At 37.5% G+C, this 17,165-nt stretch overlaps 1 protein-coding gene across 1 annotated transcript in view; it reads left to right on the top strand.

The window, feature by feature from the left end:
• Positions 1–17,165, top strand: part of ZMPSTE24 (zinc metallopeptidase STE24) — a 46,437-nt gene that overhangs the window by 19,692 nt on the left and 9,580 nt on the right. The window contains exons 4-7 of the mRNA XM_036825802.1: positions 171–287; positions 683–835; positions 2,172–2,313; positions 7,182–7,366. Coding sequence (XP_036681697.1) covers positions 171–287; positions 683–835; positions 2,172–2,313; positions 7,182–7,366 — 597 coding nt within the window. The remainder of the gene's footprint in view (positions 1–170; positions 288–682; positions 836–2,171; positions 2,314–7,181; positions 7,367–17,165) is intronic.

Below are 17,165 nucleotides of genomic sequence, written 5' to 3' on the forward strand. Positions count from 1 at the left end.
TAAACTCTGAGGGTAGTGGTGATGTTTCAGGCCTTGTATGACCCGTAGAATCAAGCACATTGCTTGAGTTATAGTAAGTACTCAGCAAATACTCGTTGATTTGTTCGCTAATAATTCATTTGAAGAACGAATTAATATTAAAAAACTGCCTCTTTTTTTCTTGTGTTTAGATCACTCAGTCCTTGGTGTTTCTGCTGTTGGCTACACTTTTCAGTGCATTGACTGGTTTGCCGTGGAGTCTTTATAATACTTTTGTGATAGAAGAAAAACATGGTTTCAATCAGCAGGTAAAATAGAGAATGCAAATGTTCTCTTTTGTGCTTTTGTCCTCTGCTGGGAATAATTAAAACATAATTTGCTATTTTAGAGCATGAATTAATCGAGGAAAAAGGAACTGCAGATATGGTAAAGATCATAGTTTAAAGTCTTGCCATAAACTCCTCTAATGTCTAATGTCTAATGCACTAATGTCTAGTGTTTTTCAGCTAATAACATTTAAATGAGTTTATTTTAAACTATAAAATACAAGACATTGACTTATTATCTTAGGCTACCTGTTGTCATATAGTTTCACTGCCTTTTAATTTTTAAAATTGCTTTAATAATGTATCCTTTCTATTCACTTATTTGTTATTTTAAAAGCAGTTTCTTAGTTTCTCATGATGACCTTTTATTTTTTCAGACTTTGGGGTTCTTCATGAAAGATGCAATCAAGAAATTTATTGTGACTCAGTGCATTTTATTACCTGTGTCTTCACTTCTACTTTACATTATTAAAATTGGGGGAGACTATTTTTTTATTTATGCCTGGCTGTTCACACTAGTTGTGTCTCTGGTAAGTGAAATCTTTGTTTCGATTTTCTTTTACAAAATGTTCCTTGGTGAGATAACTATCATTTAATCTTCATTAGCATCTAAATGGTTCTTAAGAAGCAGAAGAAATATAAACAGGTGCTCATATAAATTCCCCTTCTGTTTTCTGCTTTTAGCTATAGAAATGGGAGAGTTGACTCTGACCATAGATTTTCTTCTCCTTATACTGGCTCTTATAGATTCTAGAAGCTAGTTGTTAGTTACCTTTAATGATCCAGTTGTCAAGCAGTTTGGGGCTGTGCATTTGTGAGTTGCCACCAGAATGATGACTAAGTTTGACAATTTGATGACTCTTGACTGAGCTCCAGTGTCTAAAAACCATGGATATTTTGGAGAGAGAATAGATGTAAGCGGGATAAGAAAAAGAAAGCATAAACGTATCTGCTTTCTCCTGCCCTCCTTCCCCTATCTTTCCCTTCCTCCCCCTTCCTCCTCTACCCTTTGCCCTCTACCCCTTCTTCTCTGTCCCTTGCCCCCTCCTCCTCCCCCTCCCCCTCGCCTTGCCTCTTCCCTTTTCCCCCCACAGCCCCCCCTTCTTCCCTGTCTTCCTTCTCCCTCCTTTTTCCTCTCTCCGCTTCCCCATTGTCCCTTCTTCACGTCTTCTTTTCCTCTTCTCTTTCCCATATTCCAAACTGCTTCACAGCACAAACACTACAACACAATCAAAATGGTCTGTTAACAGCCCCCAGAAAATGCGTCCTATCAGCTCTTCAGCTGCACTGATGATGAGGTTTCTTTTAGTCTGAATTACCATGATGCTCATTGCTTCACCTCCTGCTGGTGGGATCATGACTGGAAAATGGGTGCTAGTTGGACTTACAAATATATGTTGTATGGCAAATTGAAGTGACAGGAGAGAGAGCAGAGGAAATGCTGTTTCAACCAGTGTGTATAGTTATGAACTGCAGGTCAGTAATGTTAGCAGGCAAACCAAATAATAGCACACAGTCAAGCTCTAGTAGTTCTTTTTTTAGCAAACACTTCAAGTCTATTATGATTACCTTGAAAGACAGAATTCCAAGTTATGATGGGCTTATGAAGTGTCAGAAATCCCCAAGATAGTTTTGAATGGACCATTTGGCTTTTCAGTTATTACCATATAGACACTATTCATTTTGATTTAATTCATCAAACAGATATTGAATGCTGTACTGGTACTATTTCGGGAATACCAGAGCAAATAAGATAAGGTCCCTGTTCTCAGGGCTGGGATCACATAGTTTTAATATTGAATCTGTATAGTGAGTAGTTTCTCTTTAAGGACATATTCATAGGTTGTTCTCATATTTGCGTTTCAGGTGCTTGTCACCATCTATGCTGATTACATTGCCCCTTTATTTGACAAATTCACACCTCTTCCTGAGGGAAAGCTTAAACAAGAAATTGAAGTCATGGCAAAGAGTATTGACTTCCCTTTGACTAAGGTGTATGTTGTTGAAGGTAAGGCTCCCTGGGGTAAGAAGATTTTATTTGAGTGATTTGTTTTATTTGATTAGTTTATTCTTAAAACTTTAATAAAAGAACAAATCAGTTGGTTTGGGGGGTTTTTTGTTTGTTTGTTTTTGTTATTTAAAGATTAGGATTTACATTTTGGCTTTTGAAGATTTATAAGAGTTGATGACATAGTCCAGGGATAGAAACTGGTGGCCTGATGCCAAGTCCTGCTCTTGCCTGCAGCTATGTTTGGTTGGCTTTATTGTTTTTAATTCTGCACCACGGCCTTTATCACTCCCTGCTATGTCATGATATTAGACTGATTTATTCACTTCTATTACCTGCCTGGCTCCTATATGTAATTGAGTTGGACTCTTGCTTAGTTAGATTCCATTTGGCACTTGGTTTGGGGGCTCAAAAACAAAACCAATGTTATTGGCTTTGTCTCCACCAAGAAAACTTCCAGTGTTCTGCAGGACTCTGATTTCACCTGCAGATTACCCAAGATTGGTACCACTTGGTACTTTAGATTAGTTATACTCTGCTTTTCTGATGATTGCTTTTGAAAATTAAGCTATCTATCTGTTAGCTTGTGTAAGACTACTAAATTCTCAAGGAAACCTACAAAGATGCAAAGAAAAACTGTGTGGTACCATGACTTTCAGAATCTGTAAATTAAAATCCATGTAAATGAATGAGTGTAGTTCTGCCTCTGCCACTTACCAGCTGTGGGATCTTGGACAAGTCACTTTGCATCTCTGGGTTTCAGTTTTGCTTCCTCTGAACTATGGTCTGGCAAATGCTTTCTGTAAAGGGCTAGACAGTAATTATTTTAGGCTTTGCAGGTCACATGGTCTCTGTTGCAACTATTCAACTCTGCCATGATAGTACAAAAGCAGCCATAGTAATACATAAAGAAACAAGCATGGCTGTTTTCTAATAAAACTTTACTTATAAAAATAAGCGGCAGGTTTGATTTGACCTGCAAGCCATAGTTTGCCCTTTCCTCCTCTAAAGTAAAAATCACCATTGAGAAGTAGCTATGGCGGATGAAGGAGTAGAAACTGAGAAGTAATTGCAGGGTCCGGGAGGACAGAGATGGTCACAACTGGAAAGAATGAATTAACAGCAACGAGAAGAGTATAGAAATCTCAGGCATTTGGTGGCCAACTAAAGGCACAATTAGAACATGTCTATGGGGAAATGGTAGAAAAAGAAGCCAATTCATACTACTGCTTTGGCCTCTGAGATTACTAGTCTTTTAATAATATTAAACTAGTAGCACAATGATCAGTAGAGTAGAACAATCTCTGAGGCGCTTTTACTGAAGGGGCAACCTAAGTTGCCGATCACTTATAATCAGATAACATGAATGCTAATGCTATGACAATAGAGGTAATTGAGAAGATATGTGATATATACCATCAGTGCTATATGATTTTAGCTGAAATAGTCAGGGAAGGCTTTATGGAGGGTTATAACATGAGCTGGGTTTTGTGGAAAATCAAGATTTGAGTAGGTGGAGGGTAGCATTTCAGAGGTCAGGCTGTGGAGCCAATAGGCTTGCATTTAAATTCTAGTTCTAGCACAGATTCCCCTTGTGACTTTGGGCAACTTACCTCTGCTAAACAGAAGTTACTCATCTGTAATGCATGCTTCTGTTGTTGTTAATAATGTTGTCAAAAATATTTTGAGTGAATGAATGTTGTTAATAACAATAACAACACACATGATGGATTTGTAAATTGAAAGGAAAAACCGAGTGAAAAACCAAGAGTCTTGCTCTCAGAAAATGTCAGATAGCAAGTACTGCACAGAGAATTAAACTGATGTGAAGTGATAAAGAATGGCTGAGTAGATACTTTTGATTAGGTCATCAGACAAGACATCTCTGAGCAAATGAATTTAAGCTGAGATCTGAAGGAAGGAGCCATCCATGCCAAGATCAATGGAGAGACCCTCCAGAGCTTTGTATCTTCAAGAAACAGAAAAAAGTCCAGTGTGGCTACCACATGGCAGGAAAGTGTTATGACATGAAATCTGAGACATAGGCGAGAGTCAGACCACATAGGCCTTTGTAAATCAGAGTAAGGAGCTTGGATTTTATTTTAAGTCTAGGGTTAAAGCTATTGAAGGTTTTAGGCAGGAAAGTGACATGGCCTAGTTTGTACTTTTTACCTATTTTAGGTTGCTTTATAGAGAATAGACGATAGGGGAGGCAAGAGTAGAAGCAGGGAGAGCAGTTAGGAGGCCAATGCTGTTCAGGAGGAGATAATGTGGCTTAGACTAGAATAGTAGTAATTGATGGAGAGAAGTGGATATACTGGGGATGTGTTTTAGAGGTAGAGTTGATGGAATTTGCCAGTAGATGACATGTAAAGGAATAAGAGAGAAAGAGACATCAAAGATAACGACCTAGATTTTTGGACTAAGCAGTTGGATAAATGGTAGGTTACTGAGATGGGAAAAAACTGGGAGAAGAGCAAGTCTGTGAGGGTTTAAGTTCTGATGAGTGTGTTACGTACCTATTGAACATTGTACTAGAGTTCTACAAGCAGTAGTTAGTTGCACGCCAGCCATAGAAACCAACTATGGCTGATTTAACCAGAGAAATTCCTTATTGAAACAATATTTGATAACTCACAAAGTCACCAGGAAAGTTAAGTTTACCAAACTTGGGAAGTGGGCTCTCCATCGGGAGACTAGGAACTCAGAATCATCCTGCAGAACCAGTCTGGGGAGGACACTGCTAGTGGCTCCTGGTGTTGGAGTCAGCAGTGTGTATCCCTAACATCCCTTCCACTAGCACCTGCAGAATTCATTCCTCACTGCCCTGCTTCTTTATGTAATTAGCTAACTGTTTCAGAGTCCCCAGTGGGTGCATCTGATTGACTGAGCGAGGGCACTGGGCTAGCTGCCAGGAGTGCTTGGGGAAGCAGATATCTAGCTTTTTAGATTTCTCAAATGAGAAGCAGTCTCTCACAAGACTTGCATGAGGCGAAATTCCCTAAACTCTGCAAGGGAATTCTAATACTGGTCAGGGAAAAACCTATACTTGAGAATATAAACAACAGATAGGCACTTTAGCCATCCATGTGGAGATGTAGGCCTGTCAAATAAGCAGCTGGATATATAAATCCAGAGTCCTAGAGAGAGGTCAGGGCTAGAAATAGTGATATGGAAATATCTGTATCTGGCATGTAGATACCTCCTTGGATGAGGGCACTTAGAGAAGGGGGCTCAAGTCAGAGTCAGCAGAGGAGGAAGAGCCAGCAAAGGAGGCTGAAGAGGAGAGACCATTGAGGTAGGAAGAAAACCAGGAGAAGATGGTGTTTCTCTTGAGATAGGAGAAGAAAGTGTTTCAAGGAGGGAGTGGTCAATGGTGTCAAATGCTGCCAAGAAGCTGATTAAGATAAGACATCATAAACGAAAGATGAAGAGACAGCTGGCCATGCCTTACAATTTCATAGAACGTTTTGGTTTTCAGAGTTCCCAAATACATTACTTCATACCTCAAGTGGTACGATAAATCCATTCAGTAAACAAGCATTATTGAATAAATAACTACATGCAAGGCATAGTGATACAAAAAGCTTATGGTCTAGTGCAGGGACTCTTAAAACTTTAGTGAGTATAAGAATTCCCTGGAGAGTTTGTTAAAAGATTCCTTGGCTCCATTCCCAGATATTGGGTGTTTCTAGTATTTACGTCTAACAAGTACCCGTAGGTGATTTTGGTGTAGGCATTCTTTGGGCCACACTTTGAGATACTTAGACCAGTGGGAGATACTAAGACATTAATTTTGTTTTATTTATCTACCTACTTCCATAAATAACTTCAGGTAGCTTCTAAGAAATATTTTTAAATTAATTTAAAAATTAGAATCAGAGAAGACAGAAATGAGATAAGATCCAGATACCCAGCTTTCCAGATCCTAAGGTCCTATATTATTGATAAAATTGGACCACATGTTTGGCTCTTAACTTCCAGGCAACCAAACCAAAAAGTCCTGGCCTCATATCATAAACGGGAAAATAAAGCTTAAAGAAATTAAGAAAGTTTCTTACATTTACACAACTAATACATGGCAGAGCCAAGATTTGAACCTAAAGTCATTCTTAACCACTAAATTCACTGCACGTGCTAGAACATAAAATATAAAGAAAATAAAGTATAGAAAATAAAGAAAAATATAAAGAAGAAGATAAAAATCAACCATAGTTCAGCTACTGTTAGCCACTGTTAAAAATTTAGGGTTTTTTTTTTTCAGTCTTTTTACATACTTTAAATTTTTTCTGATTAAATAAGTATACTGACTTTAAAAGCCTTGGAACAGAGAAAAGTATAAGGGAGGGAACAAAAATCCATATTTCTAGAAGCCAGTGATAAACACTTCAGTATTTTAATATATTTCTTAATAGGCTTGTGTTTCTGCTTTTCTATTTACATGTACATTTTTTCATGATAATAATGGAATTTTATATACATGAAATTTTACATCCTTTTCAGTTATGTTGGTGAGCTTTTTCCTATCTTGTTAAAATATTTCAAAAGTATACTTTTTTTCTGGCTGCTTAAAATTCCATTTCATAGCTTTACCATAATTTAATCATTCCATGACTGTTGGATATTTAGGCTTTATTTATTTACTTATTGCTATAAAGCTGCAATGAGCATAAATATTTGTTGTCAAGACTGCAAAGAAACAGACACTTTCCACTGCTGGTGGTGATTTATGTTGATATAATATTCTTCAGGTGTTAAACAATTTGAAAATGTTGACGTCCTTTCCAGTAATTCAGTTTCTAGGCGTCTCTCCAAAAAACCCCATACTTTTTAATTATTTTCCATATTTTGAACTGTCTTTTCCTTAGGATCTAAACGCTCTTCCCACAGCAATGCTTATTTTTATGGCTTCTTCAAGAACAAGCGAATAGTTTTGTTTGACACTCTACTAGAAGAGTATTCTGTACTAAACAAAGACAACCAGGAGGAGTCTGGCATGGAACCCCGCAATGATGGAGAAGGGGACAGTGAAGAAATAAAAGCTAAAGTTAAAGTGAGTTCTTCTCTTCCTAAGAGACCCTGGCTTAGTTTTTATGAACAGTTCCTGTGACAACTCAAAATAACATTAATTTCTATGTAGTGAGTGTTGATTCAGGGAGACTATCAAATAAAAACACAGTGGCACCTTTATAACTGTGGTATTTGGGAGAGATTATCACTATCGTTACATGCTAACTACCTTGCAAGCTTTCACAGAATGTACACAAGTATAAGGTAGGAAAATTCTTATGATTATAAGCTGTCTTTAAAACAGGGACTTTATATATAATTCCTGACATGTTTATGATTGAAGAATTCCCACAGGCAAGATAAAAAGGTGATAAACATCTCATTTTTAGCTTAATTGAGATATAATAACTATAGGCTTTGGCAGTGGAGAGACTTGAATTTGAATCCTGGTTCTGTCATTTAGTAGCTGTGCATTCTTGGGTATACTATGTAACTTGGTCAGTTTTCTTTTGTTTGTTTAACAAATATTTATGAAATGTAAACTCTGTGCTGAGATACTTTCCTTGGCACTAGAAATACAAAAATAAAGAGGCAAACCTTGCTCTTAAGGAGTTTATAGTCTAAAGGGGAGAAAGTCATACAAGCACAGTACAATATGGTAATTGCTGCAGTGAAGCTATAAATACTGGATGCAGTGAGAGCACAAGGTAAGACGTTTGTTAAATCTGACCTTTTAGTCTGAGAAAGCATTTTCTGAATCTTCTCCTGGATGAGGTCAGCTAATGCTGATTAGCAAAATCTAAAGTATACCAAGACTAAATGGGGAGGGGAAACACTGATAAGAAAACAGTACATATTTCATCAGAAACAGTCTCCAGTAGTTGTGTGTGTGACGGAATGTGCTATTGGCTTTGGTGTCATTCAGAGATGATTTGGGATCTGTGTAACTCTGGGCAAGTAACTTAAGCTCTCTAAATCTTTGATTTCTTAACTGAAAGACAGTGCCATCAGGGTTTCTCATCTTGGCACTATTGACATCTTGGACTGGACAATTTTTCATCATGGGAGGCTATCTTGTGCATCATAAGATGTTTAGCAGCATCTCTGGCCTCTCCCTTTAGATGCCAGTATCAATCCCTCCTTTCCCAACAATTGTGACAATGAAAAATGTCACTAGACATTGCCAGATGTCCCTGGGGTTGGGGGGTGCTGGAGGGAGGGGGCAAGATCACTCCTAGTTGAAAAACACTGGGATAAAGATGCCTACCTTTTAGGGTTGTTAAGATTAAATTAAATAATATATGTGAATAACCTTGTACTCTATGTACTTTAAGTACCAGAAAATAACTATTATCACTGAGCATCTGTTTTGACTCTAAAGAGATGGTCTAATAGAGTGCCTAGCCTGTTATAAATATGTAGATGGAACAAAATTCTGTGAAGGGGTTAAACAGCATTGGGTGAAGGTTAACTCCTTTGATTATATATATATTTTTTTCTTATAATTCTTTATTTTATTTATTTATTTTTGGCTGTGTTGGGTCTTTGTTTCTGTGCGAGGGCTTTCTCCAGTTGCGGCAAGTGGGGGCCACTCTTCATCGCAGTGCGTGGGCCTCTCACTATCGCGGCCTCTCTTGTTGCGGAGCACAGGCTCCAGATGCGCAGGCTCAGTAATTGTGGCTCACGGGCCTAGTTGCTCCACGGCATGTGGGATCTTCCCAGACCAGGGCTCGAACCCGTGTCCCCTGCATTGGCAGGCAGATTCTCAACCACTGAGCCACCAGGGAAGCCCCAATTATATTTATTTTTAAGTGGGTTTATCATATTTCCCTAGCGGTCCAGTGGTTAAGACTCCGCGCTCCAAATGCAGAGGGCATGGGTTCGATCCCTGGTTGGGGAGCTAAGACCTCACATGCCACGTGGCAGGGCCAAAAAAAAAAAAGGGGGGGGGGGGAAACAAGTGGGTTTGTCCTGTCCGGATATTGGAATAAAAGTCATTTTGGTCTGACCAAGAGTCATAGGACTTTAAGCTAGGAAGAGCTCTTAAGGTCATCTTATAGACAGGAAAACTGAAGTCCAAAAAGAGTAACCAGGTGACAACAGTGGGGAATCATGCAAGTTCAGCAAGTCAACCTGCTGAAGAGGTATCCACATACAGGGTGGATTACTTTATAGCCAAACCTGGGTGTTAGATAGTGGTCTGCTGATTTCAGTAATGAAATAACTGACCTTTAGTATCTGTGAGAACAGTATTCTTTGGCTTAAATCTTAGAAAAGATTAGTCTTTTGAACCCTGTTGAATGGAGTTTGGGTTATTTTGTTGGCTTCTTGAAGAATAGCTGCAAATATTTTAGCATCTATGTATAAGTTACATAGTCCTACCCTAGAGAACCTGTAGTAGAGGAGAGTAGATATGTATACAAATAGCCCATAGTTTAAGGCAGAGGGTGGTAAATGAGTGGCTGAAATAGTGTGGCTTTTAGAAATTAAGAAATTAATGCAGATGCTAATGGTCAGACAGGTTTCTTAAAAGAGAGGATATTTGAACTAGGCAAAATTTTGACTTGGGGATGGAGCTTTTCAGGTTGAAGATATGGAATGAATAAAGCTATAAAGACAACTACACAATGGCTATTCTGAGACTAATGAATAAATGGATTCTTGTAGAAGGGGATAGAAAGGTAGGCCAGGACCAGTTTGTAAAGTACTTCTTCCTGAAGACATTGAGTGGTTGTTTTCAGTGGCCTGGAAAGTTAAATTGATTTGGGTAGAGGCCAAAGCTTGTTTTAGGAAGTTTAAAATTTGGTGGCAACATATATGATAGAGCAAAGATTAGAGGCAAGGGGGACTTCTAGGGGCCTATTGCATCAAGATAAGCAAGATAAGCATGAAATAAGGGCCTACACTAGAGTGAGAGGTGAGAATAAGTGTGGAGTCATAATAAAAGATGGATTTAAAGTACTTGGGTGATTGCTATTATGGGGAGTAAAGGAGAAAGTCAAAGATTGACGTAGAACGTCAGTGCATGTACCACAGGTAAGGTGATTTTAGGTAGTATATCAATATTTAAAATTTGAATGGCTATATGTGTATTAATGTCCATTAGGAAAAAGATAAAACTAGCTTATCATGATTTCATGAAAATTGTCATTTAGGATAAGGCTAAGTTTTAAAAAGTGAATTGATTTTTTAAAAGATATTAAATAATCACGCAGAGAATACACAGGTGTGGCAGAAGTTTAGGAAATAGTGGTTTATTCAGCACCTGCTACTGAACGCCTACTATGTACAACACAGTGGGGGATGCAAAAATGGTTTTAAGTCTGGATCACGTAGAAAGGATGAAGTGTTTCATTTTGAACAGACGTTTAAAGAAGAAAGCTAAAGTTATCTGAAATCCCTCCTCTTAGAGATAACTACTATTAACATTTTGATGAATATCTCCATACTGGCTATTCACATTTTAAAAGATGTCTAGGAAACTTACTCTCTGCAGTTTTATCCTTCAGAAGACAAATTCGATCATTGGAACAACCTGTCTCAAAAGCAGTTTAAGTAAAAGGAAAAATTTTAATATATAAAAGCTGTATATAAAAGCTGCCCTTTTATAGAAGAAAACAAGTATTTCCCCAGCAAGTGCTAGGGTCATGTGAAAGTCTTCCCAGTTGATAAGTATAATAGAGGACAAGATCCAGAGATGTGGGTTTGGCTTTTACCCACTACTTATTAGCAAGATGATCTTAAGACATTTTAACTTCTCAGTGTCCTTTATCTCTAAAATGAAGATATTAATTCCCATCTTGCGCAGCTTTGTGTTGTGAGGATCAAATGAATCAGCATATGAATTTTATGAAAAGGAAAGTGTTATAGAAAAGTGAAAGATATGTGGTACTTATTTTTGTTCTTGTATGTGAAATTTGCATGGGAAGAAAAGAAAATCCAGTTTTGTCTAAGAATCTACCACCAATAAACAAGTCTCCTTTCTGCAGAAAGTGACCCTTATTTAAGCTCTTTTCATTCCATATCTTTGAATGTGACTCCATGCAGTTCTGAATAACTTCCTAAACCCAGACATCAAACCAAGAGACAAGAGCCTATGTTATCTAATAGAGACCTGCTTGTTATATAAAAGAATTAATTCATAGCTCATACTGGGAAGCAGGTAACTAGTGAAAATAGAAGCCTAAAGACTGTGTTACTTTATATAAAATGAGGCTAATGATAGCTGCCTTCTAGTAGTGGAGATTAACAAACTGTATGTAAAATATCTAATAATACAGTGTTTAGTACATAGACCATTTAATGAGCGGGAACTGATATCATTATTATTAAACAAAGCAGCCTATTTTGTTTATTATTAAACTAATAGACAAATTAGAAAACATGAAAAATCCAACTAACCATAAACATCTTACTATATATATTTCTAGTCTTTATAAACCATCATTTTTTAAAATCATTCTCCTCGGGACTTCCCTGATGGTGCAGTGGTTAGAATCCGCCTACCAATGCAGGGGACACGGGTTTGAGCCCTGGTCCAGGAAAGTCCCATATGCTGCGGAGCAACTAAGCCCATGCGCCACAACTACCAAGCCTGTGCTCTAGAGCCCACGTACCACAACTACTGAAGCCTGCGCACCTAGAGCCTGTGCTCCGCAACAAGAGAAACCACCGCAATGAGAAGCCCGCACACTGCAATGAAGAGTAGCCCCCGCTCGCCGCAACTAGAGAAAGCCCGCACGCAGCAACGAAGACCCAAAGCAGCCAAAAATAAATAAATAAATGAATTAATTAATTAATTAATTAATTAATAAAATAAAATCATTCTCCTCTTATTGGGTATATGGGTTTTTTCCAGTGTTCTGCTGTTGAAAATATTCTTGCAATGAATATTTTTGTGTATAAATCTTCAGCTGCACCTCTTAATTTCCCCCTTAGAATACATGTCTATTAATTGGTGCTTTGTCCGTTATTCCCTCTTGATGGCCATTCCCTGAAGGTACAGGTACACGTGTCTCTTAGCCATTTAAGAAACTAGGCTAGTTATCTCATTCTTTACTTTCTCTACCAAATGTATTCTGACCTAAATACTGATGTTTAAAAGGAAAAGAGATAATAAATGTAAATGCTATCTTGCCAGTCATTTTAATCTATCCATCTTTTTCATGCATCTACCTAGCCTCATTTTTAAGCGGTCATTTTCCTTAAAAATGAGGAATTGGTGAAGGAGTGGAAAAGTGGTAGAATATTTAGATTCCAGTATCTTGCTGCCTGTGTTTCCATTAGGTTGCATTTTTCTAAGGTGTATAAAACAAAATAAATTCCCTTTTTGTCTCTTTTTTATTTGTACTTCACTCTTTTAAGTAGCTGGAGTTTATTTCAAAACTGTTAGCCTTCACTTTCTAGGGTATATATTGTGTAATTGTTGCGGGATAGATATGTGTCCCATAGATGAAGCTTTTTTATTATTTTGTTTATTTTTTTTAAAACAAGAATATTTTTAAAATATTTATTTTTAAATAGCAACATACTTTATTTTTTAAATTAATTAATTAATTAATTTTGGGCTGCGTTGGGTCTTAGTTGCTGCGCACGGGCTTTCTCTAGTTGCAGTCAGCAGTGGCTACTCTTCGTTGCAGTGTGCGGGCTTCTCATTGCGGTGGCTTCTCTTGTTGCGGAGCACGGGCTCTAGGCGCACGGGCTTCAGTAGTTGTGGCTCGCGGGCTCAGTAGTTGTGGCTCGCGGGCTCTAGGACATAGGCTCAGTAGTCGTGGCGCGTGGGCTTAGTTGCTCTGTGGCATGTGGGATCTTCCCGGACCAGGGCTCGAACCCGTGTCCCCTGCATTGGTAGGCAGATTCTTAACCACTGAGCCACCAGGGAAGTCCCGAAAAATATTTACTTTTTAATACATTTTTTTATTTTGGCTGCGCCAGGTCTTAGTTGTGTCATGCGGGCTTCTTAGTTGCGGCATGCAGACTCTTAGTTGTGGCATGCGTGTGGCATCTAGTTCCCTGACCAAGGATTGAACCTGGGCCCCCTGCATTGGGAGCATGGAGTCTTACCCACTGCACTACCAGGGAAGTCCCTGATGTGGACCATTTTTTTAAAGTCTTTATTGAATTTGTTACAATATTGCTTCTGTTTTATGTTTTGGTTAAGTGTACAGTTCAGTGGTTTTTAGTATATAATGTGCAACCATCACCATATCACATTCATCCTTTTACTTTTAACCTTACTGTTTTTATATTTTAGATGTCTCATACATAGACTTTGTTGTTATGGTTGCTTTTAAATCCAGTCTAACACTCACTGTCTTTTTTTTTTGACAAGCTTTATTCATTCATGTATATTGTGATTACTGATATATTTGGAATTATTTTTACCATATTATTTTATGCCTTTTTTCCCCTCTATCCTTTTCATATCCCCCCCACCTCCACCCCAAACATATACACACACATCCTCCTCTTGCTTTATTTTTAGAACTTATTGAAGGTTTTTAAAAAATGATATTTGGGTTGTCATTAAAGTTTGAAGGTTCATATATGACTATTCTTTTAATGGTTGCTGTTAAAAATAAATCATGCCCATATAACCTAAAATCTTAAAATATACAGTATCTTCACTGCTTCCTGAGCAATCCAGGAACCTTAAATAAACACTTTGATCTAATTATACCCCCTTCATATTATGTTTTAGTTTTATCTTGTTTATTTTTTACCCCTAAAATTAGCATTATTATTATTTTATACAATCATTATTTAAGTTTACCTATGTGCTTACCTGTGTCTTTGCTTACCATTCCGTATTCATCTCACACCTTCCTTTTAGAAATTACTTTGCTTCTTCCAGAGTATATGCTTTAGAAATTTCTTTGGAAAGTTGTTTTTGTTTTATTTATTTATTTATTTATTGGCTGCATTAGGTCTTTGTTGCTACACGCGGGCTTTCTCTAGCTGCGGCAAGCGGGGGCTACTCTTCGTTGTGGTGTGCGGCCTTCTCATTGCAGTGGCTTCTCTTGTTGTGGAGCACAGGCTCTAGGTGCAAGGGCTTCAGTAGTTGTGGCACACCAGCTCAGTAGTTGTGGCTCGCAGGTCCTAGAGCGCAGGCTCAGTAGTTGTGACGCACTGGCTTAGTTGCTCCGCGGCATGTGGGATCTTCCCTGACCAGGGCTTGAACCTATGTCCCCTGCATTGGCAGGCGGATTCTTAACCACTGTGCCACCAGGTGAGTCCCTGTTTTTGTTTGTATATCACTCTCATTCTAGATATCAATTCAAGATTGACAGCTATTTATCCTAGCATCCTAATATTTGTTTATTTATTTTTTTCTATTCTGTTCTGATTTCCTTTGTTCCTGTTGAAAAAGTCTGCTCTGTGAGAATTCCCTGGCAGGCCAGTGCTTAGGACTCCGCGCTTCCACTGCAGGGGCCATGGGTTCGATCCCTGGTTGGGGAACTAAGATCCTGTCTGCCACATGGCCAAAAAAAAAAAAAAAAAGTCTGCTCTGAGCTTATTGTCTTTTTTTTTTTTTTTTTTAGTTTTCTCTGGTTATTCTTAAGATTTTTCTTTGATTTTCGTGTTGTGAAAGTACGGACTTCTTTATCCCAGTCCTGCTTGGGATATACTGTGGTTCCTAAATCTAAGGACTCATATCTTTCCTGAAGTTTTAAAAATTCTTTGCCATTATCTAAAGTTTTCCTTCTTTCCCGTTCTCCCTAGTCTATCTTTCTAGAATTCCAATTAGATGAATGTTATACCATCTTATTCTGTCTCCCATGGGTGCTAACCACTCTTCTATATTTGTCTCTTGGAGCTGCATTCTGTAATTTTTCAGCTCTACACTCCAGTTCATGGATTCTTTCTTTAGCTATATTTAATCTGTTCTTTAACCAGTCCATTGTGTTTTAAAGTTCTAATTGGTTCTTTTTCAAATCAGTCGTTTCTGGTAGTCTCTTATTCCTTCCTCATGTTTTTAGTTCCCTTGTTTGTATAAAACATGCTTATTTTTTATTCTGTATCTGATAATTCCAGTATCTGAAGTCTTAAGGAGCTAATGCAGCTCCATATTGTTTCTGCTAACTCTTACTCATTGTGGCTTGTTTTCTGAAGTATTTGGTAATTTTTATTGTGAGTTCATAATAGGTCAATGATCTTAATCTTCGGGAATCTTGAAGGGTCTGAGTTTAGGGTACATTCCTCAATAGAGGATTTGTATTTGCTTCTATCAGTTGGCCCCAGTGCTACCAAGCCAGAAGCACTTTAATATCTCATCTTGGGGTTTTCTGGACCATGCAGATAATGTTTTTGAATTTTAATGGAGACTTTTCTTTTTTTTCCACTTTAGATGAGCTTGACACAGTTGGGTTACTTTGCCAGCATTTTTTTTTTTTTTCTGGCTCACTCTTTGACTCAGAGTATACCCCTTCATGGGATTATGCAAGGGATGTTAATTTCAACTCCTCACCTTTGGCTTTTTCTTACTTTAAAATAAACTAAACTGTATGTTTAAAGGATATTTGTTTTACCTTATTAAGCATTTTTAGATGTTTTTCAGAGTATGTGTGTGTTGGTGAGTGAATGTGGGTATGCACATGTGAGAGTGTGTATATAAGATTAAATTGTTCATTGTGTCTTGGCACTATTTAAATTGAATCTGGAAAGTTTATAAACAGTGAGAATTTTATTTGGCTTTGTAAACATTATATTTTATCATTCATATGACCACCTACCATTTAGGTTTAGTTATTTTATTTTATTTATTTATTTAATTTATTTATTTTTATGCAGCATGCGGGATCTTAGTTCCCAGACCAGGGATCGAACCTGTGCCCCCTGCGGTGGAAGCATGGAGTCCTAACCACTGGACCACCAGGGAATTCCCTATGTTTAGTTATTTTAAAAGCAGTACTATAATAATATGCAAATGATTACATATCTGTTAACTAAAAAATTGTTTATTTGATAAATGTTGAATAATTTACTTTTATATCTATAGTTGTGTGAAAGTTGAAAGCACAGGTCTCTGGCATCAGACTACTTGGCTTCACATCCCAGGTTTTCTATTTATTGGCTGTGTGGCCATAGGAAAATTAGTTAATTTCTCTGTACCTAGATTTTCTCATCTTTATTTTTTTAATTTTTTTATTTTTTTAATTAATTTTTATTAATTAATTGCTTTACAATGTTGTGTTAGCCTCCACTGCACAAGAAAATGTATCAGCCATACACATACAGATACCCCCTCCCTTTTGGACTTCCCTCCCATTTAGGTTACCACAGTGCATTAGGTAGAGTACCCTGTGCTATACAGTATGTTCCCATCAGTTGTCTAGATTTTCTCATCTTTAAAGAGCAGTAATAAGTGTACTTATCTCATATGGTGATTATGCTGTATAAATGAGTTATAATACAGTATTTAGCACAGAGGACCTGGTACATAGTCACTGTTTAATAAATGTTAGCAACTTTGTTGTTACTTTTTTAATCTTTCCTGGACTATTCTTTATATGTGTTGAAGGAAAAAAAAAATGTATGCATTTGTGTGTATTATGTGTGTGTGTGTGTATGTGTGTATTTACATATATATTTGTAATGTTGGTTTGAGAGGCTATAATAAAGTTAGGGAAGCAGAGCTCCAATAAATTTTAACATTAAATTTTACTTTATTAAAGTAACATAAACATATTGTTTAAAAGTTCAGAGTACAAAAAAAGCATATAATAAAATATAGCAGTTTCATGTTTCTCGCTTCTCTGTGCTGCTCACGTCCTGCCAGGGCCCTTTCCCCACAGACTGCAACTCTTTTAGCTTCTTCTGACATTTACACATATCGTTTTTCT

Source organism: Balaenoptera musculus, chromosome 1 (assembly GCF_009873245.2).
Source record: "Balaenoptera musculus isolate JJ_BM4_2016_0621 chromosome 1, mBalMus1.pri.v3, whole genome shotgun sequence".
In the NCBI taxonomy this organism is placed as follows: Eukaryota; Metazoa; Chordata; class Mammalia; order Artiodactyla; family Balaenopteridae; genus Balaenoptera; species Balaenoptera musculus.